Consider the following 27,034-nt stretch of genomic DNA (forward strand, 5'->3'; position numbering starts at 1 on the left):
ATTCTTTACAGACACTTTAATCACTAATCAAGTCTGACAGTTAGACTCTTGCTCTACATATTCAATATCCAATTTTTAAACCAAAAGTCCTTTATTCAACTATAGTCTTTCAAGAAAAAAGAAAATTTAAAACAGTGATTTTTTTTCTAAAGGAATTAAATTTCAACAAAGCAGAAAACAAACTATCTTAAAATTTTAATAAGATTTTTTTTACCAGACATTTATTAACTATGCAAAAGAGAACTTGACATTTTAGATTTGCTTTCAGGAAACACAAATTTAAATCTAAACAAGATTAAGCTTTACTAAAGCCAAATTTTTATTTAAACAAACCTTATAAAGCCAGGATTATATTTAACTGTAAATACATTTAGGCTGACTAAAACTTCAAGAAATATAAAAATATTTTTAAACTAAAAGTTCTGATTACTCCCTATAATACTAGGTGGGAAAAACTCCCTTTTGACCCTTTGAAGGCAGACACAACATTTAAAAATGCTGGCATACATTTAGATATAGTTTGGGGTCGGATGATTTATATCATTTAATATCTCCCTTCTTAAGAATTCAAAGACCAGTACTTTTGGCTATTTGAACAACACTATTAGCAGAATTTGTGATGTTCAAACATATGTGTATATATACATATATGCATATGTATATATGTAGAAGAATGCACACACCACACAATGATACATTCGCTATGGCATTCCATTTTAGGCAAGGTGGTAACATGCATGATTATATCTCTTATTCTCTTGATCTTATGGAAGTAATACATGCTAGAGTGATAACACATTACAACAAAGAGACTATTAAGGATTATGACTTTATTTCTCTGCTCTATAGTCCTTTACTATGCTTCTAAGAAATTTTCCAACAGTAAGTGAATCACAGTTGTATGACCACTTGATATCACAAAGAAATAGAGAACTAGAGAAATAAAGTGAGTGACTATGTGGTTTTGTACAATCAAAAACAGAGAAACTTTTAAGAATGGAAGACATTGATCAGACAAAGCTCAGAAATTAGTTTTACTTACTATAATAAAATAGCTCTGTAAGCATGCCACTGTGAGCAAAAAAGTTTAGAAACATTGTTTCACTGTTAACATCTCATTACAAGCAATCAAATAGTAATGGTTTAGGCATTTTTCCCCAGAATCTCCTACCTTCTCAGATCTAATGATTCATACCAATTTTAATGTGAAAAGCAAAAGTCCTGGATTTGGTCCAACAATAAAATTAAATTTTATAGCTACTTTTCTACTGTTATATTGTACCTAGATTTTCATTGCTACTTGACATACCATACAAATCATACCTAACACTGATATTTTAAGTTCTCTACAAACTAGGAAGCACTCCTTATGTATCTCAGAAATGAAGCAGTTTTCGACAATAATGGCATCTCTAAATGTTTTACAGTTTACAAAATTTTCACTTTTATTATTTTATCTTTACTTTTTTGTATGGTAGTAATTATTATCTCCATCATATAAGTGAACAGCTTAGGTGACCTGCCCAACATCCCTTACTTGGTTACAGTGCTACATCAAAACTTAAACTGTGGCCTGACTCCAAATTCTACAGTGTTCACAACATTACCTTTCTTTCTCTCACTATATTACTTACAAAAAGAAAAATAAAAACATATCAACTAAAATTATGGTATTTTGATCTCTGAACCTAAGAAAATTTCTATGTGGAATCATTTAAAAATAATGACTCTAGAAAAAAAGTATTTTAAATATATAGATTTTTGTTTGTTATGTTGTTGTTTTTTTTTTTTTTTTTTTTGGTCAATGCCTATGAATAAAATTTAAAGGGAAAAAAATACACTGAAATATCATACTAAAGTCATCTGAAGTCTTCAATGAATTACATCTTCCCCTAAAAATAAGGACAGCAATGCCACTATCATGTTCCTTCCTTAGTAATGGAGGAGGAATCTCTAGATTCTTAATAAGGTTTAACATCTGTTTTTTATCTCAAGAGATACATTGAAGACAAAGAATGTAGTTAAAGACTCTATTCACAGAGGGAAAAAAAGTATTAAAAGAAAAAAGCAAGGCTGGGTTGTGGGTCAGTGGTAAAGTGCTCGTCTAGCACAGGTGAGGCACTAGGTTCAATCCTTAGCACCACATATAAATAAACAAAATAAAGGTATTGTATCCTCCTACAACTAAAAAATTTTTTTTTAAAAAATTAAATTGAATATTTTATTAAAAAAGAGAATAAGATGGAAATTACATTGTTTGATTAAGCATCAGGATAACAGATTAGTAACACATGCCTACTCCTTCAAACCAACTCTTTTACTAACTAGAAAACATTTTTTAATATTATTAGTTATGTAAAATTCAGCTCTTACAGTATGTGTTATATCATTTACTTTTTTAAAATATCAACTCATATATTTATTTTATAAAAAGTGAACATGAACACATTTGTGTATGTATTCTATACAGATAATCCTTACGATGGTGCAACTTATGATTTTTAAACTTTACTATGGTGCAAAAGTGATTTGTATTCAGTAGAAAGTATACTTTCAGTTCTGAATTTTGATCTTTTCCTGGTCTAGTGATACATAAGATTCTTTCTCTTGCAATGTTGAGTACTGGCAGCGAGCCACAGCTCCCAATCAGTCACATGACCATCAAGGTAAACAACCAATACTCTACAGTGTACTATGTTGCTAAGCTATGATATTGGGAAAGTTAGTTGTATTAAATGTGTTTTTAACTTATTAGATTTTTCTTCTTCTTTTTATCTTTTGGTGCTGGAAATTGAACCCAGAGTCTCATGCATGCTAAGCACATGCTCTACCACTGAGCTTATACCCCCAGCCAAACTTATTTTCAATTTACAATGGCTCTATTAGGACATAGCCCCAAAGTAAGTCAAGGAGCAACTATATATAACTTCAAATTACCTTAATGGTTTTGTCCATATCTCCATAGCACAGGGAGTTAAGAGAAATTTTGAAAGGCTTCCAAGCAGGATTCAGGTTATTTTTAATAACCTATAAAGATGAAGGTTGAAGGTTCCATTAGGATAACATCCAGTTCATTAACATTTAACTCTTTCCTGTCCTAGGTTCTTCCTATATTCTCATAATTCATCCCTCACCTTCTCACCCATTCAACTATTTCAATGAAAACTAGCTAGGATAATAATATATAATAGTTATATGAAAATTATAATAAATTGTCTAATCATGGTAAATTCTGAGAAAAGAAGAAACTTATTGATGAAACTTATGCACCAAACTGCAGCCTATTGATTTTGTTAGAAAGTAAGAGTTTCATTGCTGTGCACAAAAGATTTCAATATGAAATAATAAAAGGTAGAACAAAACTTGCTCTATTAGATTTGAATTGGAGAAATCAGTTAAAATTCATAATCTGGAAATTTTAATACCATATTTTCATACATAATAAACTGATATTCACAAATAAACATATTTCCCAGCACTGTCCATTGAAAAGGTCTAAAAATAATGACATTCTAGTATCAATGAGCATGTCTAGCACTCTAATCTTGGTGTATAAATAATACCACCTTTTATAGAAATAAGGTTATTTCAAAGAACTGCTTTATTCCAGCTTTAGGGCAGTATAAACTAAGAATATACTCTATCATTAAAAAAAAAGAGAGAGAATGATTAGGGCTGGAGTTGTGGCTCAGTGGTAGAGCACTCACTTGGCATGTGTGAGGCCCTGGGTTCGATCCTCAGCACCACATATAAATAAATGAAATAAAAGATCCATTAACAAATAAAAAATATGTTAAAGAGAGAGAGAGAGAGAGAGAGAGAATGGTTAAAGAAATCGGGTCATGTTAAAAGAACCCAGAAGTCATTAGAGCAAAAAGTTAAAAGAGGAATGCTGCTAATGTGGGTAAAAGAATAAAAATTTCAGAAAAAATAAAGTCACTATTTTATAGTCCCTGATATAATTAATTCAAGCTAGGATCATCAATGGATACAGAAACCACTGGGTAAAATGTGAGAGAAGAAACAATTCATCTGGTCCCAAAGTATCATACTACACACAACTTATTAATTTCAAAGGGAAAAAACAGAACTTAATGGTGGCAAAAATCTCATGATTTCTAGCTTAACCAAGTAGGCAAGCCTGGCCCCATCGATATTGGGCAGCCAGGCACTACAAGTTCCCTGATGATGCAAAGAAAGGTACACATGTAGTGTTTTTGAAAGAAATGTCTGATCTGGATCTAGTTGTGTAGAAAGAGAAGAATCTAGCATGTTAGACAATCTGGTCTTAATTATTCATGAGATCCAATGGCATGAAGGTACAGGGAAATAAACAAAAAAGTCTTATACTGGGAACATAATAGCCAAATGCAAAACATGAGCTTTCACTGGATCCTGGATAAAACAAAACAAAATATATATCAAACATGTGGGACAACTGAGGAAATATGTGTATGAAGGGTATATTGAATGATGTTACTATATCAGTGTCAATCTTCTCAAGCATGGTGGTGTATAACTCCCTGATTCTTAAGAAGTGCTTGCAGTAGCATTTAACAGTGAAGATCATGATGTATATAGCCTACATGAGGATGGTTTTGCAAAAGAGAAATATATTTGTGTATAAGTGTGTATGCATGCACACATGTAAGAGAGAGAGAGAGAAAGAAAGAATACAAATGTGTCCAAGTAAGACCAACTGATGAGGGGTACACAGGAACACATTTACTGTTCTTTATAGTGTTTTAAGTTTTTCAAAATAAAAATAATTAAGAATGTCAGCAATGCTTCATTAAAATAAAAAATAAGTGAGCATATTAACCTTGTATCTCTGGCTGCAAAAAGTCTGAACTCAAAGTAATATTTTTATTAACATATAATTTTTTAAAAATTCAGATTACTACAATTCCAAAGAAAAATTTCTCTCTACTTTTAAATTCAGATATTTACCTCTGTTCGATGAACCATCAGCCAGTTTCCATCAGATGTCTGCTTGTGAAACTCCAGGTATGGGTCTGATTTTCCAAATAGATCCTATATTTAAGCAAACAAACAGCATTCATTCTTCTCTGAAACCATGTATTTCACCACTTTATGCAAATTAGCAACCACCAGAACCTAACTCCAAAATATGAATGTATTGTTGTAAACACAAATCCATCACCTTTCTCACTAACTTATTAACATGTTGAATTCTACTAGTGAGAATTATTAAATCGATTGTGATAATCCTGTGTCATATATCCTTACTTCTCAAAAACATGTCAGTTTTAAAATGTATTGATCAGATGGATCATCCAATAGAGGTGTTTGACTTGTTTTCAGCATTAACAGTTTCCATTAAACATTACTAAGCAATTTCATGTAAATGATATCCTCAAAATTGACCATACCAACTCTATGAAGGGAAAGGCAACTATCAGTGAGAAAATCAATTCAGAGGGGTTAAATGACTTTCCCAAGATCACATTATCTAATTAACTGGTGAATCTTGACTTCTTATTTCACTCTTCAAAGTCTAATTCTTTCTTTTGCCACTGCTTAACTATTTTTATATACAAAGGGAACAAGGGTAGATTCATAGAGCGCATAATAAAAATACTTCAAGGGCACAAACCACATCTTCTATTCCTTCTGAAATTCACCAAAGCACTCCTGTTCAATGCTTAGGTATATAGAGTGCTCAACAGTTTCCTTATTTCTATGCTCAACACACACAGAGATAAAATTATGGAATTATGTACAAATCACTCATAAGGTTAAACTTGCAGTGAGATCATGGATGCCTTTCTCATTTTGTTTATCTTTGTTTTGAAATGTATATACTCCTTAGCATATATTACTTACTATTTTAAAAAATAAGTAATAAATTTAACAGATGAATGTATAAAGACAATGTGGCATATATACACAATGGAGTACTACTGAGCCATAAAGAAGAACGACTTTATGACATCTGCAAGTAAATAGATGGGTCTGGAGACTATCATGGTAAGGGAAATAAGCCAGTCCCAAAAAGCTAAAGGGTGAATGTTTTTGCTGATATGTGGAAGCCAGACCACAATAAAGCAAGAAACAGGAAGAATAGATATTCAGTAGATTAAACAAAGGGGAATGAAGGGAAGGGAGAGGGATAGGAAAAGGAAAAAAAATGGAATGAATCCAAAATAATTTTCCAATGTACAAATCATTCACAGAATGAATACATATGTGAATACACCATAGTAAATCCCACCATTGTGCGCATCCATAAGAACAGGGTACTAATAGAATAAGATATATTCCTTGCTTGTATAATAATGTCAAAATGAATGCTACTGTCATGCAAAATTAAAAATAATCAATAAAAAATGAAAGAATACTTGTTAATTAATCCTTTAATAATATATGTCTCTGAAGAGTATTTTTGTCTCAAAATTAACCTCAGTATTAAGAACTAAGAAGATATTATTTCCCCGCTGAGCACAAAGTTTAATGTCAAGCAAACATACTTGGTAGAGTGAAAAATATAAACACAAAAACTATACAGAACTTTAGCCTTATCTCTAAGAAAAATCTTAAGTAAATGACATAAGTCTCTCTGTGCCTCTCATTTTCTAAAACTAATAACAATTCTACATAGATGTTAACTTTTCAAAAACACATTAACATGCTCTGCGTGACTTATCTTTAAAATAATCCCAGAGGAAAGGCAGAATATGCTCATTACCATTTTGAAGGTCAGAAAACAGTCCTTGTTTGAAAGTTCATTAAATTGTCAGCATTAGTACTAAAACAAGAATTAAAAATTCCTAACTCTGACCTCCAGGATATACTAGGTGAAAAAATGAAGGTGGAAGAAGTGTGTATGTGGTATGTAACATTTATTTAAAGTCAGGGGGTGGCAAATATTAATACAAACATAAATACAAATCCATCAGTATATACTCAAATAGCTATATGTATACATGTGCAAGTGCATGTGTGTACAAATACATGTACATATGCAAAAAAAATAGATTTTTATGGAACTAAAGAATTAGGTCATAAGGCACAATTTTTATTTACTTTAATTTTTTAAAATTATTTTTGGTACTGGGGATTGAACTTAGGGGCACTTGACCAGTGAGACACATCCCCAGCCCTATTTTATATTTTTATTTAGAGATAGGGGCTCACTGAGTTGTTTAGAACCTCACTTTTGCTGAGGCTGGTTTTGAACTCATGATCCTCCTGCCTCAATTTCCCCAGCCACCTGGATTACAAGTGTGAGCCATCACAACTGGCCAACTTTTATTTTTGTATATTTATTTATTTACTCACTTTTGTACCAGAGATTGCTCACCCACTGAGCCAAATTCCCAACCCTTTTATAAATTTTAAATTTTTTCTCTTTTAAATTTTGACACAGGGTCTTGCTAAATTGCTGAGGTTGGCTTTGAATTTGAGCTCCTCCTGCTTCAGTCTCCAGGGCTACTGGGATTGCAGGTATGTGCCACCATGCCTGGCTAAGCTTTTTTTAAATTATTACAATAGGAAAGAAAGAGGAAACAGGATAGGATAGACAGGAAGAGAAGCTAAATTTCTCAGATAGACCTTCTTTTGCAGATTTGGTTTTGGAACCATACAAGTCTTGTACATTACTTTAAAAGCCAAAATAGATTCTTGAGCCCAAGGGTGCTTAACCACTGAGGCACATCCTACCCCTTTATTAAATGTTTTATTTTGAGACAAGGTCTCATGAGATTGCTTATAGCCTTGCTAAGTTACTGAGGCTAGATTCCAACCTGTGGTCCTCCTGCTTCAGCCTCCTGTCACTGGGATTAAAGGCATGCGCCACCACACCAGGCTCAAACTAGATTTTTAAAATGCAATTTCTATGGAAGGAGACCCTCAATGTTATACAATATTACATATAAGAGGTTGTGAGGGGAAAGGGGGGAGAAAAAAAACAAGGGAGAGAATTGAACAACAGCAGATGAGGTAGAGAGGGAAGATGGGAGGGGAGGGGAGGGAGGATATTAGGGGATAGGAAAGGTAGCAGAATATAACAGTCACTAATACGGCATTAGGTAAAAATGTGAATGTGTAACCAATGTGATTCTGCAATTTGTATTTGGGGTAAAAATGGGAGTTCATAACCCACTTGAATCAAATGTATGAAAGATGATATGTCATGAGCTTTGTAATGTTTTGAACAACCAATAAAAAAATAAATAAATAAAATAAAATGCAATTTCTATGCTATCTTTCACCCTGCACAAAATTCAACTCAAAGTGGATAAAGGACCTAGGTATTGACCAGAGACCCTGTGTCTACTAGAAGAAAATGCAGACCTAAGTCTCCATCATATAGGCTTAGGAACTGAATTTCTCAATATGAATTCTAAACTGCAAGAAATAAAACCAAGAATCAATAAATGAGATGGTATCGAACTAAAAAGCTTCTTCACAGCAAAGGAAACAATAAAGAACATGAACAGAGAGCCTAAGAATGGAAGAAAATCTTTGCCATCTATGCCTCAAATAGAGCATTAATTTCCAGGATATATAAGGAACTCAAAAAATTTAACACCAAAAAGACAAACGACCAATAAATAAATGGGCAAAGAAACTGAATAGACGTTTCATAGAAGGAGAAATATGAATGGTCAACAAATTATATGGAAAAATGTTCAACACCACTAACAATTAGAGAAATGCAAATTAAAAGTATACTGAGGGCCGGGCGCAGTGGTGTACGCCTGTAATCTCAGTAGCTCAAGAGGCTGAGACAGGAGGATCGAGAGTTCAAAGCAAAAGCGAGGCGCTAGGCAACTCAGTGAGGCCTTGTCTCTAAATAAAGTACAAAATAGGGCTGGGGATGTGGCTCAATGGTCAAGTTCCCTGAGTTCAAGCTCCAGAACAACAACAATTACAAAAAAATTACACTGAGATTTCATCTTCCTCCAGTCAGAATGGCAATTATACAGAATACAAGCAACAATAAACATTGGTGAGGATAAAGATACACTCATACATTGCTGGTGGGACTGGAAATTGGTGCAACCACTCTGGAAAGCAGTATGGAGATACCTCAGAAAAGGTGTAATGGAACCACCATTTGACCCAATAATCCACTACTCAATATATACCAAAAGGACTTAAAATCAGCATATTAGAGTGATGCAACCACAACCAAATCAATGTTTATAGTGCCTCAATTCACAATAGCTAAGGTATGAACCAACCTAGGTGTTCTTCAACAGATGAATGGATAAAGAGAATGTGGTGTGTGTGTGTGTGTGTGTGTGTACACACACACACTCACACAATGAAATATTACTTGGCCATAAAAAAAGAATGGAATTGTGGTATTTGCCAGTAAATGTATGGATCTAGAATCTATCATACTATGTGAAAGAAGCAAATCCCCCAAAACCAAAGTCTGAATGTTCTCTCTGATATGCAGATGCTAACACACAATTAGGGAGCAGGGAGGGAAGAATATATATTAATTGGATTAGACAAAGGGGAATGAGAAAAAGGAGGATGATGGGAATAGGAAAGACAGTAGAATGAATCAGACATAACTTTCCTATGTGTATATATGAATACCCAACAAGTCTAACTCTACATCTTGCACAACCACAAGAATGGGAAGTTATACTCCATGTATGTATAATATGTCAAAATACATTCTACTGTCCTGCATACCTAAAAAGAAGAAATTTTAATATAAATTTTTTTTTTAAGAGAGAGTGAGAGAGAGGGGGACAGAGAGAGAGAGAGAGAGAGAATTTTAACATTTATTTATTTTTTCTTAGTTCTCGGCGGACACAACATCTTTGTTGGTATGTGGTGCTGCTGAGGATCGAACCCGGGCCGCACGCATGCTAGGCGAGCGCGCTACCGCTTGAGCCACCTCCCCAGCCCCAAAAGAAGAAATTTTTAAAAAAAATTTTTAAAAAGGAAGGGAGGAATTTACAGATCAAAAAAAGAAAGAAACTTAAGAGACACTTTAAAAAGTTACATTTTTGAAAGGGTCTTTAGAGATATACCAAAATAAAGCAATCCTGGCAGCACACACTTATAATCCCATCTATTCAGGAGTCTGAAGCAGGAGAATCACAAATGCAAAATCAGCCTGGATGATTTAGCAAGACCCTGTCAACATAACATAAAAAGGGCTGGGAAGTAGCTCAACGATAGAGCACTTGCCTAGCCTGTGTAAGGCCCTGGTTTGATCCTCAGTAACACAGGGGAAAAAAAAAAAGGATATACCAAAATATTTACATATGAAATGATATGAATCTCAGAAGAGAGAAAATATAGATAGATATGGATAGAGGTAAAAAAAAAACAGGCAATGAGCTATAATTGATGAAGATGGGTTATGAGGATATGAAATTTTTAAAAAATACTATTCTATTTTTGTATGTATTTAGAGTTTTCCCAAAGAATAAAAAGAAGACCTGGGCAGGTAGCCTATATTCAAACTAAATTGTAAGTGTAAATGATGAAGAATATCAACTAGATCATAGAATTAAGTATAAAAACTGTTCAAAGAGGGCTGGGGTTGTAGCTCAGTGGTAGAGCGCTTGCCTAGCATGTGTGAGGCACTGGGTTTGATTCTCAGCACCACATATAAATAACTGAATAAAATAAAGGTTTGTCAACATAAGAAAAATGTTCAAAGAATGATCATAATCCATGCTATAAACTATATTACCATGCTATTATGTGCCAGTATTCACCCTTCATTAAAAAAAAATCTTGGAATGCAAAAAGAACTGACTTGTAATTAATAAATCCAGGGCTTTTTGTTTCTCCCTGAAAGTAATCCAACTATTCTCATGACTTTAACAGTAACATTAACATTTACATTCAACTTTTCCTTTAATTTATACTAATTCTTTGATTACACCTACTTCAAAGAGATGAAAGGAAATAGGCTCTGTTTAAATACACACACACACAGAATTTGGGAGTAACTAACACCCTACATTATGCTCAAACGATGGAGTTGAAATTAAATGATTATTTTCTCAAAAAGAAATCAACATGAGGCAAAAACATAGTTTCTTGTTGAAATCTGCATGCTCTACATACCTTGTTATCCAGTTTTCTGGCTTCCATTTCAAACAAGACCACTCTGTTATCCTTTATTTCTTCTGCTGAAATCTATGAGTAGATAAGTGAAAGAATATATGTTTACAGATTCTGATATACTAATGAACAAAGTACTTTTTAATCTAATAGTATATAAAGTCTGTACTAATAAAAGTAAATTCTACAATGTCTAATAAGAAATCGGTAGCAATACGAAAGATTTACCATTATTTATTTTATGTGTGTGAAATAAATATCTTTTCCAAATATGCCAAGGCTGCATTATGCAACTTCTTTTTTAAGTGTGGTTTCCCCAGCTGGAATCTTCCTATTCCATAGAAAAAAATGAAAGCCCTCAAAGATTGAAGGCTACCCTCTACACAAAACCCTCTAGAGCTCTCCAAACATTGAGAACCCAAGTAAATCACACCTGGAGAACTCTATGAATTAAAATATCAGATGAGGGATGGGGTTGTGGCTCAATGGTAGAGCACTTGCCTAGCACATGTGAGGCGCTGGGTTCAATCCTAGGAAGGAAGGAAGGAAGGGAGGGAGGGAGGGAGGGAGGAAGGAAGGAAGGAAGGAAGGAAGGAAGGAAGGAAGGAAGGAAGGAAGGAAGGAAGGAAGGAAGGAAGGAACTGTGTCCAACTACAACATATATACATGTATCAGATGAGTGGTTTTTTGGTTTGGGTCCCCCCCCCCCAATACTAGGGATCAAACACAGGGACTTTCTCATGATAGGCAAACATTCTAACACAAAGATATATCCCCAGCCCCAGATCAGTGTTTTTCATCAAGTGTAACTAAAAGACCTACTCTACTCAAAAAATAAATTCTTAGGGGCTGGGAACCCAGTTCAGTGGTAGAGCACATGCCTAACTGACATGACCAAGCCTTGAGTTCAATCTGCAGCATCATACACACAAAACAACTTGTGGCTACCATGTCCCCAGAGAAATAAAACTAACTACCGAATATGTTCTTTGCTCTACAAAGGCAATACTGCCAACAGTCTGAATATTCTTATGCCCTTGGAAATCTGACCTAAAGCCAAACAGCTGCTCAAAAAATGTATTTGATGACTATAATAACCCTGAAACTCTCTCTAGGTAGCCAGAGAGCTACAGTTAGAACTCTATTGCTCCAGGCAATGGTTTCTTGAATAGAAACTCTAGAAAAAATTTAAAAGCATGTCATTATGCAATTAAAAATCTAAAACATGATACAGCATACATTTATTTCCTTAGAGACAGTAGTGAACAATGGAAAATCAGGATGGGAAGATGGGTAGCAGAGTACAAGAACAAAAAGCAATGGTAAAAGTTTACAGGTTCAATGGCCATGTTATAATATAATATCCATCTGTAATAAAATCCACCATGGAAAGTTTCTGTTATGTTGTAATGGTTAATCTAGTCTGAGAGACTCCTAGAAAACATCTAGGATTAAGAGACCTCTAGGTGTGTCTATGAGGGTGTTTCCAGAGATGACTGGCATGTGGGGCATCAAACTGAAGGGGGAAGGCCCACCCTGAATGAAGGTGACACTCTCCAATAAACTGGGGGGTCCTGGATAGAAAAGAAGACAGAAGAAGGATTCTCCTTGAGCAGTGCATCTATTGCTGCTTCCATCTCCCTTGGACAACAGACTCCATCTCCTTCACTCTTACAAGATGGACTCTCACCAGAGATTCTCCAGGGAGTTCCCAGGGCTTCAGTCTTAGACTAGGGCTGTATCATTGGTCCCCTTTGTTTGAGGATCAAGCTTCTTGGACTAAGCAGCTACTAGTTCCTCCAGATCTCTCATGTGCAGACAGTGACTATGGGACTATTTAGCTTCTGATCATGTAAGCCAATTTAAAAATTCTCCTTTATAATTATATAGACATATAACCTGCTGGTTTCAGTTCTCTAGAGAATCCTAATACATATATTGAGAGACCTGTTTCCTTTATAGAAAGTCAAGTTGATCCATTTGGATTCGCAGTTTCTAACTTGGAAATTGACTCTTTCATGGAACAGGAATAAGTTTCACCAAAATGTTCCTGAACTCTATGGGCAACTTAAAAAACTGAAAGGAGGCATTCCCATGCTGACTTTTTCTCCTATTTTGGCACAGCACACTTTCTATTTGTGATTACTATAATGCAAGGGTGGATGGAAAGACAACATTTGAGATCAAGTAATAAAGCATGGCTAAAAAATATTTGTCTGATATGTATAATTTCAGCATTATGCTAAATATTTTGAGACAAAAGACAAAGTATCTTTACCGTAATGCTCCCTTTCCCTGCAGGTTTGCCATTTTTAAGTAACAGTGGTCTAGTTAGCTTCTTACTGGAAACAATCTGTTAAAATTGGAAGTAACAGAAAGAGCTATTTCACTTTAAACTGAATAGTCAAAAAAAAAAACAAAAAAGGAATGAGTATAAAATTCACTTAGAGTCATTTGAAATGGAAACATTAAGTCTATTCCTTAAAGATCTAGAGATTATAAGGAGATTTAAAATGCATCTACACATTTAAAACCCACTGAAAAAGATTTCCAAAGATCCCACTCTGGCAAGATACAAACTCCCCACTCACAAATTCTTTATTAATTTTGTCATAATTAAACTTCTTTCTTGTAATAGAAAAAGAAGTTCAGATTCTCAGCTCCTACACAGATCACTGAGCTGAAACCCCTCGAGGTATAAATCAGGCCTCAGAAAACTAAATTTTTCAACTGATGCACAATTTCGATATTTAACTTCCACAAAATAACATCTTGCTTAAAATAATATATACCTATGTACTTCCCAACTGATATATCTCTCAAATCCACTAGAATTTTAGCTATATCGTGTTTTTTACCCAAAATAAATATTTCTTTCATTTTCTCTCTAATACTATTGGTGAATTTTATAAAACTGATCAATTCCACAATGCCCTTGAGACACAGGGCATGATTTTCCAATAAGCCCGAAAATTTAACCCATGAAAAACAAAGCTAAATGATAAATTCACTTGTTGAAAAAGAAATGACTCCTCCTTCCTGATGCCTCCTTGGGTTTATACAAATGGGTATGATCTCTCCTGATAAACCAGACTGAGCTAGGGTAAGCCACCAGGCATCACTGCTGTAATCCAGCTCATCATGTAAAGAGAGGACAAGTAATAAGGCAACTACAATAAATAGAGTGAGAAGAAGTGGAGAGTGCTAAAGTGAACTCAGAGTAGGCATTAAACTAGTCCAGGAGGCCAGGGAAGTTTTATGGAATAAATGGGGTTAAAATGAGTGGAAAAAGAACAAGTCACGTAAAAGAATGGTTTTGAGGCATCAGAGGCTGAGAGGTACCAGTCATACTAGTCAGAACACCAGGGAGTTAATGTGACTTCAATAGGATTCATGACTCAAATATAATAAAATTACACTGAACTCTGCAGTAACTATAGCAGTGATATTATTTATTGAAATGCCAAATGAAGCACCCCAATTCAAAAGAATCAATAGGCTTTGCCAGAAAAACATGGTCCTTGCCTTTACGAAAAATAAGATAAATTCTATAATGTTTAAGCCAACCATACCAATATATGAATTCAATCTTTAACACAATTACATGCTTTTCAACTTAAAAAATTAAACTAATAAACACTCATCAAAAACATCCAAGTCTCCAGTGAAAATGCAAACAAAGTAGAATATAGTAGCTATTTATACTTACTTGTCCAAGGGTACATTCACATTCTCCTAAGAAGTCGTCATCACTCAGTTCGATAGTTTTGTTGTCAATATCATAAATCCCAAATTTCAATTTCTGAACCACTTCGAAGTAGTAATCAATAATAAATGTCTTAGAAAATTTGGGACTCAAGCAATTCTTAATCCTTTCTGTGCGCTCAACCTACACCCATTCCCCAAACAAAACAAAACAAAGTGTCTTCAGATCAAAGGTATACTTCAGTTTTAACATCTTTGCTTACTAAACATAATTATAGACATGAAAACCAAAAGAAGTTTCTTAATGTGCATGAAGAATTCCACAATCAAGTACAAGCTTGTCAAAAAAAAAAACTATATTAACAGATGAGATGGTTCTATTATTTTTAACTTATTAAATAAACTCCTCACATTGTGAAAAATGAGATTCAGTTTTCTTTTCACCTAAATTACTTAATATTACCTCATACCACTGTTGACCACTTGTGTTCAAAAATAACACACATAACGGGTCTGATTTTGATGCTACATCTTTATCCAAGAGATTGTCACAGGAAACATTCAGCTCCACCTTCGTGACACACTGAGCAGCCATCTCTCGAGCTGTGAGAAAACCAGTGTGATAAGAAAGCAAATTAAATAGAGTCTTGAAGAAGCATACTCATTCCTAATGGAATTTGAGAACTGTCAGAATGTGCTCAGAGCAAGCATACTAGAATGAAATTGTTACATGAGCCTCCTGGTAATTTGGTGTCTATTAGCTTATCTATGATATTGTTTTATACTCCTGCTGAAATAAAACTTGTTATATGACAGTAAAATATAGCTTTTAATATGACAATTAATATACATTATTCTTCTTTTCACCTTGCTAGACATTCTACCATTCTGAAAAAGCCCATGCATAATCTTAATTCTTGACTTAAAAGTAAATATCACTATAAAACAAAACAGAATAAACTACAACTTTGCCTTTACTTTTCTTGGCTTATTTAACAAGTTTCTGAATAGGTTATTTTCTGTTTTCAAACAATTTTGTCAAAGACCCAAACCTAGGGAATGAAAGACTCAAAGTAACCCCTTCTCTCCATTTTACCCACAGTTTCACATATTTTACAGCCATGGGTCTCAATCTTGGCTGCTTATTGTTATCATCTGGGGGAATTTACAAAGTTGCTGATACCACAGAGAAATTTAACTGGTTTAGGGTTCAACTTGGCCATCAGCTTCTTAGATTATTCAAAAGTGTCATGAGGTTGACAGACCTCTTGTTCTACAAAGAACATCCAACAAATTGGTGTGATGCATCTTCTCTCTTAGGCTAACTCTGAGATTTCTTAGCAAATCATGAGAGAAGATGATTTGCTAAGAAATCCCAGAGTTAGCCTAACTTCCACACACTTCTTCCCCAACTGCCAATCAATATATTATGCAGTATTTCCTCTCAGGGAATGAAAAGGACTACCAGGTATCACCATGAAGAGGAACCAAGCATTGCATTCCCTAGATGGATGCTGGATGTCCACTTAGCCAGCTGTTCAGCAAGTTCCAAGATGGAAGGGTTCCTCCTCCCCTAGAACCGCAGGGAAACACCCTAGAATGTAGAGTGGTCAGTGTCATTTGACTTGCACTTTGAGAACTAGCTGAACTTCTGGAAAAACAGGAATAAATTCACTCATCATCTTGTTGTATTTAAACATGGAAGTAGCATTGGGTATGGTGGTACACATCTGTAATCCTAGCTACTTGGGAGGTTGAAGCAGGAGGATTGTAAGTTCACAGCCAGGCTGAGCAACTTAGCAAGACCCTGTCTCAAAGTAAAAAGGGCTGGAGATGTAGCTTAGTGGTAGAGTATCCCTGGTTCCATCTCCAGCACAAAAAAAAAAACAAAAAAATAAAATAAATACACACACACACACACACACATATATATATATGTGTGTGTGTATATATAAACACATACATATGCATGTGTTTATGGCAGTATGGCAGTAGCATTTCTGTGTTGTATAAGGTGCCTAATCAAGTACAAAAATGTAAGAATTACTATTAGGAGTTATTTGACAATGTTAAAAAACAATTCATGTCTTTTGAAAACTCTTTAGTCTAATGGACTCTCTAAAACCAGTACCAACACTCATTATGACAAAAAAATCAATAATATCATTAAGATCCCTAAATTAATGGAGACTAAGAATAATATGGTTGGTTCTAGTAGTACCTATAAATTCCTTTTAAAAGCAATGCTATAGGGTTGGAGTTGTGGCTCAGTGGTAGAGTGCTGGCCTTGCATGTGCAAGGTCCTGGGTTCAATCCTCAGTACCACATAAAAATAAATAAATAAAATAAAGGCATTAAAAAAAAAAAGCAATGCTACATGCATACACCTTCACCTTGGGAGAGAATTATTCCTTAATGAAGGAGAAAATTCCCCCAAATCCCCATTTTGTCTCCTAAACCCAGGGATACCTATAGTAAAACTAAAAATTCTATGTCTTTTATAAAGCACAATGTTTTGATTTGGTTTGGTTAGGTTTAGTTTTTTGCCATTACAATATGCATCAAATGGCTAACTGCAAATACATAATAGTGACAATATGTGCAAAAAATATGAATGGCAAGGAAAAGTCAAAGAAGCAGTCAGAGGAGAATTAACAGTGTGGATGAGACATTGCCTAGGCTTTAAAAGATTCAATTTGAGCAGGTGAAATGTTAGCACACAGTCAGGAAAGAGCAGGACACTCAAAGGCACAGTGGGGACACCTCATCATGTGTCACAAAACTAAGCTATGTGAACAAAGGAAGAGCTGAACAGGTTGACCTGCCCTGTGAGCCAGCCTGAAGGACTAGATGTGTGCGTAACAGGATGCTATTACAAATGCACAAACCAGAGATAATAGGATGAAACCCCTGATTAAAATGTCACTTGTCATTTTTTTTCTAATTCTACAGTGTATTATAATTTAGAACACTCTAACAAGATACAACTCTAACATGATACGAAAAATGTCACTTTATCAAGCAATAAATGAGATAAAATTCAATACCAAAATCAGCATGTCTTTTTACCATCCAATTCAGATTAGTTATTTATTTTCTGAAGCATATGTATATAATATCAGAGGGCATTTGTATGAGTAATGATAATACACCAATCAATCCTATTTACTTTGATTTATCAAAAAAAATAACCGTACTGAGTCCAGCCTGGTGGCACATGCCTGTAACACCAGAGGTTCAGGAGGCTGAGGCAGAAGGATTGCAATTTAAAAGCCAGCCTCAGCAACTTAGTGAGTTCACTAACACCCTATCTCAAAAAAAAAAAAAAAAAAAAAAGGCTATAGTTGTGGTTCAGTGGTTAAGCACAACTGGGTTCAATCCCTGGTACAAAAAAAAATTGAAGTGCTGAAAAACCTAACAAGAGACAAGAAATAATAAGAAATTAGGAAAAATTAAAAAATAAAAATAATAATAGTTAATCTGAAGATATTCTCATCCATGAAAACTCTAATATATTGGCACAGAGTCTCATTCACAAATTTACATCCTCTAGCCCTGCCCCTGTGTGTAATTTGATCTTTACCCTTTCTTTAAGAGCTACTATATTCAGCCCTGAAATCAGACTGTGTGAGCTTTTACCTAGATTTCCTCACTTCCACCACTTACTGGTGGCCTTTAGTCTGTGTCCTCTGGGTTCTTCACATACAAAATGAAAACAGCTGTCCCTGCCTCAAAGAATTGTTGTAAGGCTTGAATAGGTTAATATATTTAAACAGTGTCTAGTACATGGCACATATACACATTTTCTAATTTTGTTACCTTAGCACTGCCTGCTTCTTGGGTCTAATCCTTTCATCTTTTCCATGTTTATATGTTTTTATTATTCCATTCCACGATGATTTTCCTGATTATTCCAACCCACACCAAGTTGATCCTTTGAATTCCTGCTGCACTAAAAGTAACAGTTTACCACAGTAATAACAAGATCAAATTTAGAGTAATGCACACCTGAGTTGAATCCTACATCTGATGCTGAGTAACCACATGTAAGTCACTTCAACTTCCTGACCCAAGATTCCTTATTAGTAAAAACAGAAGACAGCCAATAAGCTTCTAAATCTGACATATGCCCAGTGTCTTGCTCTTCCTAAGGTAGAATCTGTGGAATGTTATTTGTAGGATTTTTTTTTCTTTTTGCATAAGGAAGTTTAGAGTCTTATAAATTGGCTGTACCCTGTGGAATAAACAAGGATCACTGAGACTACCAAAGAATAACACATAGGGAATTCTCTAACAGTCAACCAGAAAAGTCTTAAGTTTCTAAGAATGGGGAAAACTCAACAGAGAATGAAGATATTTCTGTGCAAAGTCAGTGTCACAACAGAGGCACAACATATCAGTAGAGCATGTTTTTCCCACAAAATGCTCATACAAAAGTTACAAAAACAACATGCCAGGCACAGCAGATTATTTAGCAAATTGCTGACAGTTACATTACTGCACTATTGCCAGGAAGCAAATTCCCTCTATTAGCAGCATTCCCACCCCCATCCCCCACCCCCGAAAATGACTCTGACTGCATGCAGCCTCCCTTTTATTTAAAAACCCATTATGACTGAATGGCAAATGGAAGAAATTACATAAGCACTCAAGGTCTGGAACCTCGTAATAGCAACATTCATGAAGATGCTGTTTTCATTTCCTTTCTAGTAATTATCTAGCACTGATATTTTTTTTTAAATATCAAGAAGACATCTCATCTATAAATCATGATGGGAGACTGTAACATAAATTGTTTATAACCTTTGAGTATGGAAAATAGATTATTTTACTGGGACAAATGACTAGGCAGAAGTATGTATGAACAAATAAAGAATAATTCTATGAATTTCACTCCCAAAAGAATAGGATGAGCCAGGCACAGTGGCATGCACCATAATCTCTGTTCTCAGGAGCCTGAAGCAGGAAAATTGTTGAGGTTGGCTAGGCAACAAACCTAAGTAATCACTGGGACTAGACAACAGCTTCCCTACTATACTGGAGAAGGATTTGGTTCAAGCAACTCTTCTTAAATGCATATAACCCTTAGAAATACTAATAACTTTCTGAATCAACATTATAACACAGATCACTCAAAGGAATTGAAAATTAAAGTCTAATATTTGAAGTAGAATCCAATGTGTGAAATTTAAAGGATATGATTGATCACTTTCATGCCCTGGCTGAAAATCTTGAAGTCTTATCTACTTCCTCATTTCCTATCCCCCTTTAAATCTACTCTTTCCATTCAATCAGAATGTCATGGAGAGTCTCCCTATTTTAGTCCTAAATCTCTCAAAACATGCAGGTACAGACACTTCCCTAAATCCAAGTCACAAACCTACCTCATGTCTCCCATATGGCTCACCCACCAAACGTAATAGTCTCCTAATGGGTATCCCACTGCCATCTTCTCTCCATTCACATCATGATTTTACCACTACTGATTAAAAAACAAAAAATCGTTAAACTAAGCCTGAATTCAGGACTCAAGCCACATGTCTCCAACCTATGTGAGCAACTTCCTCTGCAACTCTAAGTTCTTTGAGTTCCAATTCAAATTTCCAAATGATACTTCCTCTATAAAGTTGATGCTGATATTAGAGAGAGAGAGAGAGAGAGAGAGAGAAGACAGGCGTGTGAAAGGAAAGGTGAAATTTGGAAAGACAATAAATAATTCCATGCATCTGGATAGTTTTTATTTTTTCAAATTGCTTCCAAAGAATATAATATCCCTGAAAATTAAAAAAAAAAAACGGTATGTTGGGCTGAATAAGTATTACTATTCATATCTCATTGCTATAATTATGTTAGCATTCAAATATCTGAATTAATAACCCTGGAGTATGTTGATGATTTTTAGCTCCTTGTTAATTTTCAAAACAATACAATAGTGCTTGAAACTGTGATTAAATTCTCAGATGACTTTGAAAAACAATGCACTTCAGCAAACTTAACATTGGGCCCAGTCTATTAAGTAGATGTAGCAAAATAAGGAAGTAAGTTTTACTTCCTTCCATAGCATCTCACATTATTAAGATCTCAGCATATAACATGACAGCAATAGGTATTAGATTTGGGATATCATTTAAAAAAGAAGAATCTCCAAGGGTTGGGGGCTAGGGCTCAGTTATGGAATTTGTGTTTAGCATGTGCAAAGCTCTGGATTAATCCCCACCACTCTCCACTGTCCAAAAAAATGTTTAAAGATTCTTAAACTATCATAGTAAAATCTAAATAGTAAAACTATTGCTGATACTTTGATACATAGAATTGGGGAAGGCAGGAGTTATAACAAAAGTATCTATACTGAAACATTCTTACTTAAAATAAGAAGTATGAACAGTTTAATCTTGTTTTTATTGTTTCAAAGTTTACAACTAAGATAATTTCTCTAGAAAATTCAGAAGATATATTATGCTATTCCATGATTTGCTACAGAGTTCAGTTAATATGTTTCATGTTATACTACTTTTCTAATCCCTTGGCCACATTTTAGAAATGTCACTAATTTTATTTTCGAAGCCAATCAAAGGAACACTTCATCATAGGTTCTCCCAGGGGTGGAACTTGTTATCAGAATTTCTCCTGTGTCCTAGTCTCTACTGAGTCTTGATTCTAAATGCAATCTTTCCAAAGCCAGGGTTATTTTTTTCTCCTCTTTCCTGGACATATATAACACTTAACTGGAAAAGAAGTATTTCACATTTTGCCACTATGTGCTCCTCATTAGTTTAAGGTATAGAACGATATAAAAATTCTTCCAGTTTAAAGCTGCAACTACAACTACTTTCATTCTCGAAATCTGTAGGGCTGGGGTTGTTTTTGGTAAGAGTGAGTGCCTAGCATGCACAAGGTCCTGGGTTCAATCCCCAGCAACAGTAAATAAACATCACATATTAAGCATCACTGTGTTGATGTTTGTAAGTTTTCTGATTTTAAGAATACTCATTCCAAGATTGTTTACCACATATATCTCAGTTGTTTTTAACTTTTTGGCAAAGATTTTTATATTTCTCAACTATAACAGCACTATTCCTTCTTTCAGCATCATCTATGTGTCAAGCACCATTACAAAGTGCTGGGGAATCAATAATGAACAAAACAGACAAATGGGCTAGAAGTATAACTCAGTGATAGAGCACTTGACTAGCATGTGCAAAGCCCTGGGTATTGCAAAATGAAAAACAAAAACAGACAATCATCCTTATCCTCAAGAGGTTATACTACAGAGAGACAATTAATGGAGATAAACATGTAAAATAAATAGAATGTTAGGTGGAAGTAAGTTCCAGGATAAAAAAATACAGCAGGAAAAGGAAAGAGCAAGAAGTACAGAAAGTACTTTGCAATTTTAGATATTTTATAAATTTCTTTGACAACACCATAAGGACATATTTATTTTGATTTTCATTTCTTTAAAAAAAAAATTCTGACACCTAAACAGATGGCAGTATGGACCACAAGTTCCTCTTTACATTTGTGAATATCTATTTTAACAGGTACTGATTATCATCTTATAGACTAGAGGTATGGTGAAACACATGCGTGAGGCACTGGGTTCAGTCCCCAGCACCACATAAAATAAATAAATAAAACAAAGATATTGTATCCACCTAGAACTAAAAAGAAATTTAAAAAATTACTGAAGTACTCTGATGACATTGAATTGCAGCCACATTGCTGCTTTGGTAATTTTCACAGGACTTAGATGTAATTTATCCATTTGGTAAGAGGATATTTCAAAATAATTTGCTGAAACCATTGTGTGATATTTCCTTTCATTTTTTCAAAGGGAAACTGTATTTATATGCTATCTGTCTGATGCATATGGGGAAATCTGACCATCACACTAATTTTAATGTCTTTTTAAAATTTACAATTGCATTCTGATAAGTTGACATATATTAAAAGAATATACATCCCTTCCAAAAGAATCCCAATATCATCCTATTCCCAAACTTCTTCAAATACACTTAAACCAGCATAATACACTTAAATGTAGTTATCAGACCCTTATCAAAATGTACATAACTGCTTTTGATTATGACTATCAAAAGCCTAAATAATGTTGTTAAATAAAACCTATGCTATGTAGTAATCTAAACCTCCTTTCTGGCTAATCTTTTAACTACAAAAGAAAAAAAAAAAACAATCATCTTTATCCTCAAAGGTTATACTATAGAGAGACAATTAATAGAGATCAACATGTAAACATAAATAAACATAACATAGAAAATACCCTAATTTGCTTGTATTTTAACCTAGTCAACAATCCTTGGAAGATAAATAAGAACATGGGGAAAAACACTGGTGAGAAGGAAGTTAAACTGGAGGGTGAGCATACAATATAAATGCCCTAACTAGGACAGCTCAAGCTTGCTGAGCAGTACTACCAATGAGACTGGCATTGATTCTTGCTAAAAGATTCACCTCAGTGATCATACCCTGATAAATACTGGTAGCTCATTATAAAGCTTTGTAGGTCAAAATGTCATGTGATCATTTTTCACATCCAACATTTTTAACTTTCTTAGTTTTGCTGACAGGCATACTTCCTAACCCAATAAATCACTGATGAAAAAAGTTTTGGAAAAAAGAAAGACTAAAAACAGCAGAAAAAAGGCCAGTGATAGCAACAAAAAAGAAAGAGAGCAGATACTACAAAGGAAATATTCAGTAGTAATAGCATTGTAAAGAGTATAAATAAAATTTATTTATTTATTTATTTATTTATTTAGCAGTACTGAAATTAAACCCAGGGTTTTGGCATGTTATTATTGTAAGAGCTGTGCCATGGAGCACCATTCCAGTCTAATAAAAATACATTAAAATGTGTAATTCTTAGATTGTCTTGAATTTTTGTGGAGATAAAGACATTCTTATAGCTGGATGCAATGGTAGACTCCTATGATCACAGTGATTTGGGAGGTTGAGGAAAGAGGATCACAAGTTCGAGGCTAGCCTCAGCAACTTAGCAAGACCTCAGCAATTTAGTGTGACTTTGTCTCAAAAAATAAATAAATAAATAGGACTGGGGATGTAGCTTTTTTTTTTTTTTTTCCCATGCTGAAACTTCCTCTTCTTCAGGAACTAGACCTGAGAGAGAAGCGCACACTTTGTCATTGGGTTTGTGCCATATACCTTTTAATCTGAGGAGACCTGAAATTCACTTCTACCTAAAATCCAGAGAGTTACAGCATGGTCCAGTCTCAGGAAATTGCCTCTAAATTTTTTCAGTCCAGAGTGGAATGGATTTTTCCAGTTGCCGTTTAAAAAATTCTCACAAAGGCAAAAGTGTCCCTGAATGCCACACATTAAAGTCTGACACTATCAGTGTCACTATAATTGCCATCACATATGTCATCTGTTCTCAGTTCCCTTTTCTTTTCGTATATTTTTCTGTGTTCCTCTACCTGTGCTCTTGACTGTATAAATTGTATTTGGCTCCTGGCACTCAGGGCTATAATTTGCTAACCCCAATTAATGACCATGACAGTATAAATGTATATATATACAGCTTACGGGTAGGTGTCAGGTACTTTGCCAAGTATTTTACAAATATGATTTTATTTAATTCTCATAAAACTTCGTCATATAGAAGTATTAATTTTATTTTACAAATACAGAAACAGGCCCTACAAGGTTAAATATGTCACCCAGCGTCAGACAACAAACAAACCTCATGCATAGACTTGAAACCTGAATATCTGTCTTTTCCCAGACTATAATGTTCTTTTACACTGTCATAAAGCTTGAGCCCTAAAATCTTACAGATCTGAATTCTAATCCTAATGCTATCACTTACCACTTGTGTGATTTCATAAATTATTCAATCCGTTTCCTGGAGTATGAAAAAGAATAACAATACCACTTAAGTTTGTGGTTGTGAGCATTAAATGAGGTAACATAAATTTTGCCTAGAAAGTTGAAGGACACACTGCAATCAATAATAGCGATATTTAACCCCACTCTTCCCTCTATTCGATTATCCATTACAAAAGCAGTCACGAAAAGATGATAATAAGAAGAACCAAAAGTTGCAGATAATCACCAATTGCATCAGGTGTTACATTAATGGTCAATTCGTTCGGTCAAGTTTCTGGCACTGCAAAATAAGTGCAACTGCACTTCCTCCACGCCCCTTGTACAGTGAACCCAAAGCAATGAAAGAATTTTGGAAGTGGAACAGGAACCCTACGATCTGCTAAGATATTCCTTATGTTGTTCTTGCTTTATACTCCACTAAAATCAGTAGTCACCTTTTCCCACTTCACCTGGTAGCTTCTACTCAGTTACTCTGAAGCGATGTTTGACCACAAGTGTAGTTTGGTGAACCCATCCCTCTTCCCTGGGGGCGGTGCGGTGGATTTCGGGGCATGTCACCCTAATCTGAGCTACAGGCCCGACTCTCCCTTCTCCTGGGAGGTTGGCGAATCCTGGGCATCCCCCGCCCAGGTGCTGGAGCTCCAGGCCCAGGCAGCGCCTCGCGGCCCAGAGCTCAACCTGGAGCCCAGGCTCCTCCAGGAGGCGTTGGCCAGCCCCGGGTCGCAAAACGCCGCCAAACTCGCCTGCAGTAAACGGAAGCCCTCAGCGCACCCTGCATTATCTCTGACCCCGGGAAGCCCAGGGTGAACTTGCAGAGGGAGGGCCGAGCGGGCCCAGCAGCGCGGAACCTACGCGCCCAGATTCTCTGGTCCAAGTCCAGGTCTATCCTCCCCCGAAAAGCTGGCGGTTTGCGGGGGCCGGCCGTGTGGCCCCGAAGCAGGAAAAGGCCCGCACTCACATTCTGGGTCTTGGGGATGAAAGTCAGGCGACAGTGGAAACCAAGTTGATAGCGTCCGGGAGGGTGCCGAAGCGCCCGGGATTTACAGGAACCTGGGGCTGGCCTGGCGGCGGGGCGGGGTGGGGCGGAGCCGGGGTAGGGGTGCTCCGAGGGTGCCTACAGCACGCCGCGCCCACTCAAGACCACAGGAGGCTCCACCCACCACCCGCCCGGCCGGCCTTTTGACTCTGCAGATCTGTTAACTGCCTATAGGCTGGAGTTTCAAGGTTGCTTAGGGTGTCCCTTGTTTACCAAAAATCCAAAGTAGGCGTTAGGCCTTAAAATAAGTTGCTGCACCAAAATAAACTCCTGAAGGGTAAAAGAATTACAGTATTTGAGAAAATGTATACCATATATGAATCAAGAAAAAACAACATGAAAATAGTGAAATTCTAGCTCTTATCCATACTTGGGAGTTTTTCAATGGGTGCAGTACCAGGATCATTTTACATCCTTAATTTCACTTAATTCTCACATTTTTATGAGGCATTTAGCACTATTATCCCCGTACCATAAATAAGAAAGCTACGATGGAGTAACATGAGATTTCCTAGCTAACTGGTCTAGTTGCCAAAAGTCAGAGTCTACTAAGTGAACTAACCCCGCTAGTCTATGCTGCCACTCAACTGAACATTAACCACTGTGGAAGATTCTGCTACATTTGCTTAAGATTTTAGGACCTCTGCGGGAGGAAACAGGGACAAAGTCAATAGGCAAACCCACTAGAAATAATATTTGCCACAAACCTGACAAACAAAGGTGTCTCAAGTTCACTTCAATTGACAAAGGGGTAGTGGGGAAACTCAACAGAAAAATGGGCAAAAGATAATTTTTTTAATTATAGAAGAAATGGAAAATGAAGCAAATAAAGAAATACAGACATTCCTAAGTAAAAACTTAACTCAATCCAAAAAATGTAAACTAAACGTTTTTAAAATCATATAAGTGCCATTCATTTATTCAACAAACACGTTCTGTGTGCCTACTGTGTCAAATATTGTTCTAGACTTATGATAAATCTGTGAGCAAGAAAGGCTCTTCTATCCCAGATGAGGGACAAATAATAATCATTAAAAACAAAAGACATCTCAATACTAAGTGTTATGAATGAAAGTTATACAGGCTGTTGTGAAAGATGTAAGGATAATAATGGGAACTTACTTAGACCGGAGATCAGGGAAGCCCTCTCTAAGGTAGTGTTATTTGATTAGAGACTTGAAAAATAGAAAGGCTGGCATAGTGGCCTAGTCTGAAAGTTGAGGCCGGAGGATTGCCAAATTCAAGGTCAGAATGAGGAATTTAGTGAGATCTTGTCTCAAAATAAAAATTAATTAATTAAAAGGGCTGAGGTATAGCTCAATGGTAGAATGCTTGCCTACCATGCACATGGCCTGGGAT

At 35.5% G+C, this 27,034-nt stretch overlaps 1 protein-coding gene across 1 annotated transcript in view; it reads right to left on the minus strand.

Annotated features, from left to right (window-relative positions):
• The window catches only part of Cpne3 (copine 3), a 55,919-nt gene extending 30,163 nt beyond the window's left edge, over nt 1-25,756 (minus strand). The window contains exons 1-7 of the mRNA XM_005328633.5: nt 25,598-25,756; nt 15,236-15,375; nt 14,777-14,956; nt 13,346-13,420; nt 11,071-11,142; nt 4,951-5,034; nt 2,938-3,027 (exon numbers count right to left, since the gene is read on the minus strand). Coding sequence (XP_005328690.1) covers nt 2,938-3,027; nt 4,951-5,034; nt 11,071-11,142; nt 13,346-13,420; nt 14,777-14,956; nt 15,236-15,367 — 633 coding nt within the window. The 5' untranslated portion in view covers nt 15,368-15,375; nt 25,598-25,756. The remainder of the gene's footprint in view (nt 1-2,937; nt 3,028-4,950; nt 5,035-11,070; nt 11,143-13,345; nt 13,421-14,776; nt 14,957-15,235; nt 15,376-25,597) is intronic.
• Between the last annotated feature and the right edge of the window lie 1,278 nt (nt 25,757-27,034).

This window comes from Ictidomys tridecemlineatus, chromosome 7, assembly GCF_052094955.1.
Source record: "Ictidomys tridecemlineatus isolate mIctTri1 chromosome 7, mIctTri1.hap1, whole genome shotgun sequence".
Taxonomy (NCBI): domain Eukaryota; kingdom Metazoa; phylum Chordata; class Mammalia; order Rodentia; family Sciuridae; genus Ictidomys; species Ictidomys tridecemlineatus.